Source organism: Formica exsecta, unplaced genomic scaffold (genome assembly GCF_003651465.1).
Source record: "Formica exsecta isolate Colony F162 unplaced genomic scaffold, ASM365146v1 scaffold122, whole genome shotgun sequence".
Lineage (NCBI taxonomy): Eukaryota > Metazoa > Arthropoda > Insecta > Hymenoptera > Formicidae > Formica > Formica exsecta.
The window spans coordinates 2708730-2724207 of NW_021848556.1; the positions used below are offsets into that span (position 1 = coordinate 2708730).

The 15478-nt window shown below is 30.2% G+C and overlaps 1 protein-coding gene across 1 annotated transcript; it reads left to right on the forward strand.

Annotated features, from left to right (window-relative positions):
* The first annotated feature begins 2044 nt into the window (after nucleotides 1-2044).
* Nucleotides 2045-5086, forward strand: LOC115244593. Its single transcript, XM_029822375.1, has 4 exons — nucleotides 2045-2625; nucleotides 2899-3080; nucleotides 3333-3493; nucleotides 4376-5086. The coding sequence occupies exons 1-4, from the start codon at nucleotides 2334-2336 to the stop codon at nucleotides 4575-4577; spliced, it is 837 nt and encodes a 278-aa protein (XP_029678235.1). The 5' UTR covers nucleotides 2045-2333; the 3' UTR covers nucleotides 4578-5086.
* Nucleotides 5087-15478: the final 10392 nt, after the last annotated feature.

The following is a 15478-nucleotide window of genomic DNA, read 5'->3' on the forward strand; positions in this document are numbered from 1 at the left end:
AATCAAAATAATACGAATATAATGAAAGCGTGCACATAAAAACAAGATAAGAAAAGATATAGGAAAGAAAAATGCGACAAACTATCTACAACACACTGAAAATCGACAATGCAGTATATGTTTTGGGTACTTAGCTTCCCCTTCAGGATAAACCTTCCAGGTACTGAATTGTAATTTATTTTATTAGAATATTAGAGAACATTACAAGCGTACGCGCCATTTGTCGTACCACATTTGATTTTCTTTGTATATTGTATGCAAATACATTAATATATGATATATCGTTTTATATTAGCCAATATATTTTATAATAGTCAATATATTTTAAATTTATATCGACATAAAATAATAATAATAATCCATATTTTTAGTTTTTGGTCTGTATGTTTAATATATATACGGTTTTATTACAGTTTTTAATAATTTTTTTAATCTAGACCCCAAATAGATTTTTTACTTGGGGCTTGTCAGAAATTAATTATTAATTAGTCGATCGATTGTTATTCGTAATGCAAAATTATATTCGAATACAAGAAATGTACGCAAAAATCGTTAAGAAAATAGTTATCGCTTGTATAAATATATCATAAGCGATAATTTATAATTTTAATACTCTATCATATTGATTGCTATTTCAAATGAATAAATTGTTATTGCTTTGACACGAATCTCTAGGAATCTTTAATTGTGGAGTTAATTGTACGGACTGTCCGCTATCGCTATTTGAAAATTATCGTGTTTTGAGAGAATGTACATGAAGTGTTTTCTGCTATACTATCTGCCAACTCAAGTCTCGCCGCTCGAATGACAAAACGGCGGATTTACGTACGGTGTGTGCCAGTCGATTTATTATCACTCCAAGAGAAAGAGAGACAGAGAGAAATATTATTTTCCATGTCAAATATATAATGCTTTATAAAATAATTTTACATCTAATGTTATGTTCTTCGCATTTTTAATTGATTATAATTAATAATTTCAATTTTCAATTGATTACACAGTTCAACAAAGAAAACACATATTCAGTATCAAAAGGACTATGGAAAACGGTTAGCTTTTTCTTGTGTTCGAAAAAAAGACTATCTTTTGTTGAACTATGCTATTAATAAACGGTATATCACAATTTTTTATAATCTAAAATCTAAATTATTCGATTTGGCAGTTTATGTATTATCCCACGCTTTATATATCAATCGTTTTTTATTACCTGAATTAATCAATCCATCGATTCGTGTGTTATTTTGTTCTCTCAATCTAAAAATAATAAAAATAATAAAAATTACATATTGACGAAAATTCTGAAATGTGATGCGAGATATATTCAAATTGTTATAATATCACAATATAAAAAATAATAATACACACACATATATATATATATATATACACACACACACACACACACACACACACACATATAAGATCTTTTTTGTTTTTTTTTTTAATTGAGTAGTCGATATCATTTGTAATACAAAGTTTATTTTAAAATCATTTATACACATATACATATATATTATGCTATTATCTGATAATGTTAATTTGCAGAAAAGAAAATGTGTGTTGTACATTGATAAGGAATAGATAAAGCTTGCAATTGAGCTATTTTCCATGCAATACATGTGAGTTAACTATTGCAAAAAATACGTTTATAAAAAACAATACTAAATGAGGAAACTGGTAACGTTTATAAAAAAAATTATTAGTTATTATAATATTATTAATTATAAAATGTACAGAATACTGTTTATACATAATTAAATAATAAAATATACAGAAATATATTTTTATATATAATTTTTGATTGTTTCATGTTTTACATATTACAAATCAACTTACATTCAACTAGAATATTATAGAAACTTATTTATTTATTAAATAAATTATATGTTAAATAAATGTATTGTGTTTAAATAATATAATTTAAAATAAAAGACAAGTGCAGCGCATAAAATTATTTTCACATTTTACTTTTTGTTGTTCTACAGTTTATATTTATATTTATATTTACACACACATAAACTATTATTTTATATTTTTTGCTCCATTTAAAATCGAGCAATAATTGTAGTATCCGCAACAGATATCCGCACTAAGCAATTAAAAAGCGTGTGCTCTTAAGATAAAACTAGAGTAATCAGGATGGACTAAAAAAAACGCTTGTACAAACGAGATAACCGGAAAAGATGATAACATATTTTCATTAATGCGACAACACAGTGCGTTATCCTCTGCTTGTATGTAGTGAGGTGATGATAATGTTTTAGTTATATTAAACTCAAGCCACTCGATCGATAGTAGCCGATCTGTGAACAACGGATAGAGACCGAGAATAAATGTTGAGAATCTTCCGTTTCCGCGACGTTTGGGCCAAGTGTTATTCAACACGGACATATGTGCAAAAAAGTGGAGAAGTTGAAGTGGATTTAAAAAAAGCAATGGAAAAATTGCCACGTATTAAGCCGCCAGGCCAACCACCCAAAATTTGGAAATCGATCGAAAAAGTGACCAAGGATGGCAAACCAATGAAATTTACGATTCAGGAGATTCCTGAAGACAGGTATGAAGATGCAGTTCAACATATGTGTGCGTACTTTTTGGCCGATGAACCGACGTGTCAATGTTTGAGTAAGTTTCATCAAGATATTTTCTTTATTTGCTTTTTTTCGATAATGTAAATAACAATTTTTTTCTGTTTGCAAATTTAATATGAAAAGAACTGTAATTATAAAAAATTAGTCTCATAAAAGTTATTTTTTAATAATATTAAAAATAAAAAATATATTTCTTTATATATAAATTATATTTACTTATGATATCTTTTTATGCAAACTCGGGGCAAAATGATTATTTTCTATTTTATATTGGATTCTTGTGATTTTTTGTTTATTATATTTATAGATTCGAAAGATGATCCTGTATTCGTGCAAGATATAAGTACAATATGGCGTCTAATATTCGCAGAAGGCATATCCATAGCTGCCTTCACTGAAAATCCCAATGGCGGAAAACCTATAATCGCCGGTATGAATGCCTTGGGTCTTGATTTTAGAGATCATAAAGATAGTATTTCAGAGTACAAGGTAGGTATCCCGTTAATTTTTTTGAAAAATATATATTTTATTGTTGTAATAAGTATTTTTATCTTTTTATTTGGAAGTCACCATATCAACCCGTCATAAAAGCTTTATTCTAGACAATTATACAGTTCTGGTTTGATATTTTATTAGAAAAGCATTTTTTTTCTTTATTTAGAATATTAAGCATTATATTTCTGCACAACGTATAATTGCGTCGTACTAATGTAATTAAGTAATGATAATTTCTTATTACAGCTTAAATCACAAAACTGCAGAAATACATTCGCAATCATATCTGATGCAACTAAAATAGTATACGAACATTATGGAGTAGACAAGTATCTGTATGCTATCGGACTTAGTGTAGACCCCGCTTATCGAGGATATGGCTTAGGAAAAGATATTCTAAAAATCAGGTATGGTTTATGTTGAAATATTATGTTATTCTATCAGATCACATTATATAATATAAATGAATGAATAAAAGAAAGATTTTGGCTTATCTGCTCTCTTAGAACAATCTAAATCAAAAAGAGATTTAAACTATTATTTTAGGCATAAACTTTCATTCTATCTAGTACTAAAAATATACTACTTTTCTAATCTTATCTATATCGCTCTTGATAGCGCAATTATTTTATACTTTCGGTCTTTAGTTAGATTCTTTTCGGTCTAAAATTGATCATTGACTTAGAGCCGCTATAATTTTTAATTTCTGTAAATTTTTAATTAAAAAGAAAACCTGAATAAAAGTCAAAATTAATTTCGCTATTAAGAATGATTTTAAAATTATAGAGAGTGGTTTGTTTTTACTATAAGCATTTTTTATCACATGAAGAGTACGAGTAAGATACAAATATCTAAGATATTTGTATTGGTTTGAATATTTTTACTTATAATGTACACTTTTACAAAAATGATTTAAATTATTAAGTTTATTTTGAGTCATACATAGTATTATAGACATAATCTTTTTTAATATATACATGTAATTTTTGAGATTTTTTATTATAAATGATATCATCTAGTAAATTTTATAAATGTTTTTTTCGAAATGTTACATAATATCAAATTTTATATATAAAAAACATCCAATTCTTTCAGAATAAAGTCTAAACACAATTGAATAAATAATATAAGATTTTATTATCTATTTGTATTCTTCGTATGCGATTAAATTGCCAAAGTTTTCAATATATCACTCAACACATATATAATTTTATTAATTTAACTTTTTCTATTCATTAGTTTCATTTTTTCATGTACATTCATTAATGTCTTGCATGATCTCGATCTAGGGATCTCATTGGCCGTGAGTATAATATTCCGGCAACAGCCACGGTTTTCACATCGATAATCTCGCAAAAATCAGCGAAGGGTGCAGGATTCGAACTATTGACGTCGAAAAATTTTGTCGACATAGTGGACGAAAATGGGAAGGAATATTTCCCTGGTATTAAATCCAAAACATTTGAAGTTATGGGAAAAAGATTATCTTAATGTAGTTCTGCGCGTTCAAGGCAACACGCAATTACACGCAATTATATAAAGTGAACAAACAAAGGAAACTGGGCAAATTAAGAGCCGAGCGCGGTTAAATTTGCGCAAATATTCAATTATTTATTCCGATAAATTTTGTCCGGTAAATTTCGTACGTTTCGGTCCTGATATCGGACCATCTTCAGCGAATGCTGTACAAATAAACAAAGAAACAAAACATGTGGATCAAAGATTACATGAACAAAAAAACATACGGCGGTTACATACATGTTAATTAAAGTGTGCGCATATCTCGAGTCACGGCCTACAGTGTCGATGGGGAAATGAGATGAATCTCCCTCCGGTGCCAGCCGTGAAGGAAGAAAGTCACGTGAAGGACCATTCTATTTCCTCCTTATTTCTGAGAGCTGCTGTGACACATGTATAGAGATGTTAAAATGAAATCTAATAGCGTCGGAGATAAACGGAGGCGATTCACCTCAACATCGAGAACACTGCGAGCTAGTGAGAATAAGACACAACTGTCGGTTGTTAGATAAAACTCGCGTATGACAGTGTCAAATATAAAATCAATAGTTTGCGCGTGACATTGTAACAAATAAACAAATAATAAATAATAAATATAGACACATAATAAATATAGACTATCCAAAAGAACAGAAAAATAAGCGTCTGTGACGTATCAACGCGCGCTGAATTTAGATTTTTTAATTCTTGGTAGATTTTCTACAATCGTAGTATACGCCTGATGTAAACTCTCCGTGTCGCTCTGGAGATTTAAACTTTTAGTTTGTCGTTTTATAAAAATCATCTCCGACATCAAACGTTTCCCATATATGTGTTCTTCATCCAAGACTTCCACGTCATCCCATTCAAAATCGTGATTAATTAACCTGTGGTCCGTGATGACAGAATGTTGTGTGGTTCTTCTTCTGATGTGGTTCCGATGTTCCGCCACTCGAGTTTTTAGAACTCTGCTTGTCTGGCCGACATAAGATGCATCGCAGTCCTTACAGGAGATTTTGTAGACTACGTTGCTACGTAGTTCTTTGGACAGATTGTCTTTATGCACGCGAATAAATTTGCGCAATTTATTCATGCCGGTATATGATAATTTGATCTGTAAATCACGGACCACAGACCTGAATCGTTCTGAAATAGTTGGGACGTATGGGATGTTAAAAGAACGACGCCTCAACAATCTCTTTATTCAGAGGGGAGAGTCTGGGTGGACAATTGGTATATTTATTTATTATGAGAGTGATTTTGTTGCGGATAGACAAACGTGTGTTTTCTGGAAGTTTGCGAATATTATTCTCCACGCACTTCATGAACTGCATCGTAAAGTGTTCCTTTTTATTCGTAGGCAGACAAAAATTATTTCCAAGTTGTAAAAGTCCTTGAACTTCAGGTGAAATATGCGTGGAGGATAGATTCACAAACCATTTGTTCTGAATGTGCAGAGGGGAGGGAGAGGGGTCCGGGAAAATAGAGTATAATATTGATTCAATATTTTTTTTTTTAAATACGATAAATTTTTCAGCTTATGTTTTTGCTTATCTTCGGTAATACAATTTATGGTAATTATTTAGAATCACGGCTCCATCTGCAAATGGGCTGCAAATTTTTTTACGGACTTTTTATGTTTAGAAAGAAATATAAATAACCATTTTCAGTTGGGGGAGGCCCAAAAAAAAAGTTATAGACCAAAAAGTGAGAATAAGACACAACTGTCGGTTGTTAGATAAAACTCGCGTATGACAGTGTCAAATATAAAATCAATAGTTTGCGCGTGACATTGTAACAAATAAACAAATAATAAATAATAAATATAGACACATAATAAATATAGACTATCCAAAAGAACAGAAAAATAAGCGTCTGTGACGTATCAACGCGCGCTGAATTTAGATTTTTTAATTCTTGGTAGATTTTCTACAATCGTAGTATACGCCTGATGTAAACTCTCCGTATCGCTCTGGAAATTTAAACTTTTAGTTTGTCGTTTTATAAAAATCATCTCCGACATCAAACGTTTCCCATATATGTGTTCTTCATCCAAGACTTCCACGTCAACTCATTCAAAATCGTGATTAATTAACCTGTGGTCCGTGATGACAGAATGTTGTGTGGTTCTTCTTCTGTTGTGGTTCCGATGTTTCGCCACTCGAGTTTTTAGAAGTCTGCTTGTCTGGCCGACAAAATTTACCGGAATAAATAATTGAATATTTGCGCAAATGTAACCGCGCTCGGCTCTTAATTTGCCCAGTTTCCTTTGTTTGTTCTTCGAGAGAGCCTTTATTTTATATATATAAAGTGAGTCACCTAATTTGCTAAACCGAACTAATTATTATAATTTTTGCGAGTTGTTTAATATTCTTTATATATACCATCATGTGACCACATAAATACCACCATTTATATTTTATATATATCACCATGTAATTGCATAAAATAAAAAATAATAATAAAAAAATCTTTTTCGATATTTCCAGTATGTATATTTAACACATTATTATCAGTCTTTTACAGCACATTGATATTTAATCGTACTTCCGTTCCGATAAATAGCAGCATTCGCGGTAATTACAAATGCATTTGAAATACATAGATGTTACAAAATGTTAATGGCATACCATTGCATATACGCCGCAAAATGTGTGGGTTGTATGTTACGCTATCACGTTGGAATATGCCAAGAAATTTATGATACCATGTCGACCACCGCGTGGCTAGAATTTTATGATCGTGATCTATTAATGGTGTCTACAAAAAACAATCTAATTTAGATATCATACGAGATAATATATACATTTCCCACTGGACATAATTGTATTATAATACTAGACTATTAGTTTTTTTAAATTTAACACAGAATTGTTACGATTTTACTTTCCAAACTATAAATTCAATTCTCCATCATTCTTCATTATATTTTGCTTAAATATATACTATGTATTATAAAATCTATTTTATAGATTGTCATGAAACACGAAATGTACTTGCATGCAGAAATAAATAATTTTGTGTTGTAAGAGCAATGGGACGAAATATCTCACATTACATTTGATTATTTAACGAATTAAGTTCGTCACAGTTAATTTCGCGGAATTCGAAGCAAATAATTCATCGAGAATGAAATGACTGTAAAGTGAAGCATAGACTGTCAATCGATATTCAATTGACAGGAATTATATTGAGAAAATTATATCGCAAAATTTAATAACGCTATTTTTGCGTGAAGACTTGATTAAGAAAAATAGTTTGCTCTAAATCTCCGATTTGATATTAATATAATATTAATATAATTCATAGGACATTGGATTCGAATAGATTGTAAGAATAATCTTCGATAATTCGCAAAGTTAATTAACATTCGGAATGAGATTTCACGATATCAAATGCTTCTAAAACCTTGAAAACATTGAAATTGCAACTGATCAGAATTGACCTTTTGGTTTAAAGTGAACCAATCGAAATTAAGGGAGATAACGACAAACTTAATAACATTCAACCACTTGTTGACACAGTTATATTCAGTATCGGCCAATTACACGCATATTTGTTACTATTCGCTAGATACTTCCGCTGAGATACAATTGCAACAAATACATATTTCATTTCATGAAACAATGCTGCAGAGATATATGTCAACATACAAAATTCCATCTCTTCAATATTTTTTTACTTTTTTTAGCTCTGTCTCAATGCTTTTCAATTTAATATTGTTATTTGTAAATAATTGAGTGTAATACGTTAATATTGTATGCAATGTTTTGTGTGTATATTTTTTTATTTTTTTGATTATATTTATATAAATACTAAAGAAGCAGGATTAAGAGAGAAATATATATAAAAACATTAATTATAAATCTTCATAAAACAATATTAATTTCTGCTATGTTATGTGACATATCACGCATTAAATATAAAATATAAATTAAATATAAAATTAACCAAACTACAATGCAATGATTTTATTAAATCTCCGAAACAATAATTCTAAGCAAACTCTTCTTTTTATCCTAATTATTTGCAAAATTCCGTACTTTTATAAGCATCAGAGATATTTAGATAAATCTAAATTTTTTTACTTTATATAAATTACATCTTTTACTATAATGTTAACTTATACTGTACATTACTACGTGCTTCAAATATATTTACATAAAATTAAATATTATATAATATTACTCTCGAATAAAATCATTTCCTGAATAAGAAATTTAATGTCAATTTCAATAAATTATACATCAGCCAAACGTATCTCAAAATAATGCGAAAGTTACGGTCTCGTGCGTCGTACTTGAACTTTATGATATTAATACATTACAGAGATGTATATAATTCTATTTTTTTGTACGGGAGGGTAAATTTGCAAGAACCCTTTGACACGTGCGCGAGCGTGGGCGCGTGCGAGCGCGACGCCACGTCGTGTGCCGGTAATTCCTTCTCTCGCATCGGCTCCCGACGCGCCTTCAGTCGCGTTCCGCGCGTCGTACGAGCGAGTGTGTTTTTGCTCGCATCCTCTCCGGATTGGAGATCATTCTATCCTTTACTTATCCGTCTATCCGGAAGATATGTTCAACGGGAATGTGTGACGTAAACGGAAACTTGAGACTAAACGGACAAACCTACATAAACGAAATAAACGAGCGTAAAGCGAGCTGAATAATCGTCAGCGGAACGTATGTTAAACGTCACATAAAACTCGATTTTTACAAAAAATTATCGTCATTTTGATACATTTGATAAAATCAACGATGAATCGATCGCCGTCCTTTGTTGAAAGAGCGACCCTGACCGGGTTTGCTGTCCGCTTGTTTCGTGTTCCGTTGTCGCGAAACATATCTACATTCGAAATTGTGTTTTCGCAATGATGTTCGAGGGAGATGATTCTTCATCAAGTAATCCGCATATCTCTCTATGTTCGAAACATAGCCGCGGTGAATTTCCCATGACATATGGGAATTCGAATTGAACACAAGCGTGCCGATTTCATGGATATATCCCTGCTTTAAAATAAATTACACTCGGGGGAGCAGCGTAACCTGTTGCCGAATACGATATCGAGACATTTTCAATGGCCGGAAGATCATTCTTCATCGTTGTTTCATGTAAGGGTTACTTTTCTCCCCCTTTAAACTGAACGCTGCATTTCATCCCTAATTGCCGCGATTTTTCGGGTGTGTTATAAGCAAGATTAAGTAAATTTACTTTTTTATAATGTCGTTGTATATAAGATTAATACTGTCGACTAATAGTGTCAACAGTTATTTTGTTCTCAGATATTTTGAGTATCAGGTGTAATGTGATAGTTTACTTGAAATATGTGTAACTCATCTATTTTCAGACTGGCTGATGCTATTTAAAAAAATATTATATTAGGATTATTTTACGATTAATATGAATATCCAGTAATTCAAATTGATAATTAATTAATATATTCACTGACAATAAAAATCTGGCGATACGAGATTAATGTTATGATAAGATTAAAGAATTACATTGTATTATATCAATTTTCTTTTTATTTAATTATCTAATTTTATTTTTTATCCAAAAAAGTATTTAATAAATGATTAATATAATTATAATCTTTATATTATTTTTGTATAATAAAGTTTTAAAATGTTAATTATCACATTCTTTTTGTAGTTTTTGCATACAGAATTCAATTACCTTATTAAATTCGCTGCATAAAAATTAGGATTAAAATATACGAAATTTTTGATTGCATTTGTTTTGTTTTCATTCTGAATTTGTCACCATTTTCAAAATATCGATGATAAATTTTGTATCGTAAAACTGATAGTAAATTCGCATTGGAAACAAAAATAAAATAACCTGTAGTGAGCAATATGATTTTTAAATCTGCGCATTGTCCAAGTCTCCTTCGCTGGCTTTTATTTTTTAGAACAAAAGAGTTATGGAATATCGGAATATTTTTCTTTTATCCTTATTCTTTTCTCGATGCAAATCTACATACACACAATTCTCAATTATGGCAGAATAAAAACAAACATATATTTGTTTCTTTTTATTTTTATAATCAGTACGAAAAATATTTTTATCTCTTCAGTATATACATATTTTTCGCGAGTTTATATTATCAAAAACATTAAAAAAGGAATAAGACAAAATTAGAAGCAAGCTGATATGCAGCAGTTTCATAAATTATCATGTCCGTTTTATTTTTTACATTGTTTTATCCTTTAATTTAAAACCTGCATGTCATTTCCCAACTTTAATAATATTTTAAATGTTTTTTTTTTAAATATTTTTGGGGGCAAATAATCACAACGGGTCTGTAAATTGAGAATTAGAAAATCAAGAAAATATAAGACATGTTAGTTAGGCATTAAAGAGAAAGACAAGTAAAATTATAAAAAACGCGGTCACGCTTTGTGCTTTGAACATCCAATAATAATCGCCTGTAAATCGCTCCAACTGTGTTACACGATTGCTCCGACGCTATCGATATCACGCTTTTCTTTGAACACATAGATGTATGTCATAATAAGTTATGATTGCATCGTACACGGAGATCAAAGAGAGATCATCCATCGTCGATATTTATCTTTTTAGAATCAGCAGCTCGTAATACCTTGTAACATTTTTTACTTGCCGCAAGTAGAAACAGCCAGAGCACGTCAAACGCGCACGGTAAGCTACGGTTTCAATATCCGATGTCTCAAAAGAATTCGATCGAAGATTTCAAAATCTTTTGAGTATATTGATAGGTTGCTTAATTAAAAGCGTAATATGATCAAGACTGTTACTGCTTTAATTTAAATGTAATAGTATGTAAAATGAGATACTTTTGTTTATTACTTTTATCATCAGATTTTTTTTTTACGAATACGACAAATGGATACTGTATATTAGTATTCTTTTAATACAGAATTTTTATATAATTAACTTTTAGATTACATTTAATTATATAAAATTATATTTGAAAAAAAAATTGTATTTTTTCAATATGAAATCTATATCATATGTAATCATATGTAATCTATCGCATATTGGACATATACATTTAATAAAACATAAATAATATATCAATTATAAATAATATATCAACAATACTTTCATATAACAAGTTATATAACAAAACTAATTTTAGTTATCATTTTTGTTTTGAAATATACATGAAGATGAATTGCACAATCTATGTACAACTTTTCAAATATTTTTATATAATTTAAAAATATATTTTATTTCTGTCGGAGAGAATACTACTTTTTTAACGTCTAGTAAAACATATTTTATTTTTTTATGAATTTTTGGATAAATCAAATTAAATTGCGAAATAGATATGTCGGTAAGTCTGGCTGAAAATAAAACAACTGTTTCAATGAAATCTGTGAAAAATATTGCCCGCGGGAGAGAAAGACAGATTTTGCAAAAGAGAAATAGATAGATAGATAAAAGGGGAGAGAGAGAGAGAGAGAGAGATGTTACGATTGTTTCTGAAAATTTGTGTCAGTATCAGATGAGTCCATACAATATGCATACAATAACATCTTCAAGAATTTCTACTCTTTTTCCAACAAGAATACTGCCGCGGGACAATCTTGTTAAAGAATAAGTCACTTCTGCGCAAAGAAATATTTTCTTCGTTTCTCTTTTCTTTCTTTCAAAACACAGCTATAAGAACGCGAGCGGTAAAATATTACGGCAGAAAGCTTTCTGAAAAGATTCCTCTATCCCGCGATAGTAAACGGATAATCCTGTTTCACGTGAATCAATTCATGTGATTGCTTAAAGCACATCTACTATATCTAACATGAGTATCTAGTCTTGCTGCCGGACATTAATTCTACTTTATTGAACAGTGTTAATCAAATTCAGTATTATTTATGCTATCAAACTATGTTTTAAGAGAATTTTATTTCTTTGAACTTGAGATTAATTAAAGACAATCTCAGTTTATAAAAAAAAAAAAAAAAAAAAAAATTATGATATGCTAATAAATGTAACTCACAAGATCTTGTTCTTAATTTTATTTAATATCATAGTGCATCTAATGTCAAAAGCAGAGCATGTTTATACAATCTTACAAACTTTAAATTGATAATTCTATATGTGTTGATATATACAGTGCTTATAAGGGAAATTTTTACGTAGAAAATTTTTCAATTCACGGAATGTGGCACAAATCGCGACTGAACATTATCATTATCAAATAGTGTTTTTTTTTCAAAGACAAATAAATTAAAATTATAAGACCTGAAGAATATTTGTAGAATTCAAATATAAAGATCGGAGGTAATGCAATCATACCAAACCCATCGTAGAAATATAGTTCGTCAGACCATTTGATATCAAATCAAAATAAACGTACACATGTTGTAGACATTTGCCTTTAATATTAGATATAACGTAAGTAAGTCAAACTCCGTTTGATGAAACGCGGTTAGTTCAATACTTGTTGAACGATTAAAACTTACCGCGCGGTCGACATACCGTTGCAACACGTGTACGATAGGAATCGAAATCGGTATAGTTTCAGTATAGTTCAATATATATAGAGTTTAGTATAGTTTCCAGCGAGGTTTAGATTCTAACGTAGCAATCATACTGAAAATTGATCTCTATGTTTATCTGTGATAGCAATGTCTAAAACAAATTGATCTTGTCAAAATATAATACCAGTTGCAATTTGTATAAATATATATAGTTTACAAAGATATTAATATAGTAATAGAATTTCATAACTTCGAGAATGCAGATTTTTTAGTGCTGCTTTTTCTTTCGAATTTATTAGATCCATTTTTCATTAATATTTCTTTTAAAGTAGAATATTTTTTAAAAATATATCTACATTATATATAATTTTACACTTATTAGAGACAAAATATAATTAAATTAATAGGAATAATATATATTCATTTTAATATTCACTTTTCACTATCTTTTGCGAATATATAACGTTATATAAATATCTCGTCAATACACGTATTGTATTTGTAACTGTGAATATGATGTTCATTGATATCGCTCACAGCTGTTACGCGTATGTATAAAAGAATCGCAACCATGAATGAGAAATGCAGACTGCGTTTAAATGCGACATAGGCATTCTCGCAACGCATTCTCATATTGCACATTTTTAACCGTACATAAAGATCTCTGTTCCTCTCTCTCTGTTAAACTTTTGACAAAATTCGGTCGCTGTTAGTATATGAGTCCCCATTCAAACGCGCATTTTCCATTTCGATTCACTCGAAAACCGACGAAAGCTCGCATATCGTGATTTTATTTTCCCAGTGTAACTCGAATCTTTCCTGATTGTACCAAACATTTTCACAAATTATTAACGTCCATAAAAATCGTATTAGCTACGAACGTTTACTAAATAATAATAATTTCTATTTTCTTGGCGCATACACAATCGCGCGACTCGTCTCATCCCAAAATAACACGAGAAGAATGAAGAAAAAGAGAGCAGCTTTTTGAATTTATTTTAAATTACAATTTTATTATTTTATTAATTTATCAGATATGAATTGGAACTTCTAATAATTTTGATTACAATTGAAAACTAAAAATTGTTACACATGCAGACAGACATATCGTTCAAAGACACTTGGTCAACTAGATTTCACTTTATATTTTTCCACGCAATCTAAATGCCACTGAAACAAGAATGCTCGTTAAAACGGAGCAAAAAATTTCAATTTGCGCTAATCTTTTTTTCTTTCTTTGTTTTTTCTACGGCGCCGAACGATGTTAACACGCGTGTATTAATGTATTCCGGAAACATAGGATATGTATCACATGGCGCGCCAAGACTAAGTACGAGCAGATAATCAAAACAAACGATTAGTCACTAAAAATAAACGTTCTTTGGAAAGATCCGTTTTAAGAATATCTAATAGAGACGTCGCGCGAGAGAGATTTTTCATTAATTAGTACTCAACTATGCATAACAGTTTTTTCGTAGGCGACGTGAAACGCCACGCTAACCGCCGAAATCACTAAATTAAATCGCCGCCGCGAAGAATATATCGACTTTAAGCCTACGTCTGAAATTGCTATAATACACTCATCTTTCAAACGTTGTTTAGTCTTCTATATAATATGTGAATCGTTTATATGTAAACTTGAATATAAATTTTTAAATATTTATCTTAACTTACGTATATAAATTAAAAAAATTTTTTAACACGGTTCTAATATTAAATATTAACACTCAGATGCTTACATAACATTATCATAAAACATTCATAGAACTCTCTTCACTATGTAATACAATATATATGCATTTATTTATGCATTTTCTTATGTGAAATATATATCAAGTCATGTTAGATATCACTATATTTATGTATAAAATAAAGTTTATTTATTCTAAAATTTAGATATGTGTGGATTAAAGACTGTTCACTGCTTATTATGTCAAATAACAAAGCATAATTATTTACTCTCCGCGGGAAGTTTAATCAACTAACTCATGTGATAAAAGAGACAAAATTATCGGGCAAAATTTATATTCCATCTGTCAAAAGTGAGACAGAACATTCTGCTTAGTATTCGCTACCGCAATGGCCGTTTGTCAGTCGATGTTGCTACTAATATACGCGCGGGCGCGATAATTCATTTCGACATCATCGCAATATATCATTCGATGCCCGGCAAGATCTAGGAAGTCAGATCGAACGAACGAAAATGGCCGTGGCAATTCTCAATGATGTACAAATGAACCGGATTTTCCGTTAAGTAGTATCCAGCGAATCGTAAATGAAAATCGGAGCCATAATTTTTCTGTGTGGCGGATCTCTGGAGCGGAAAAATACCGTAGTACCATACTCTTAGCGAACAACGAGACGACTCGAGCGTAAGTTTTCGCGATATCAACTCGTTTGTCTATTTTTCTTTGTCGTTACTTTCGCGAG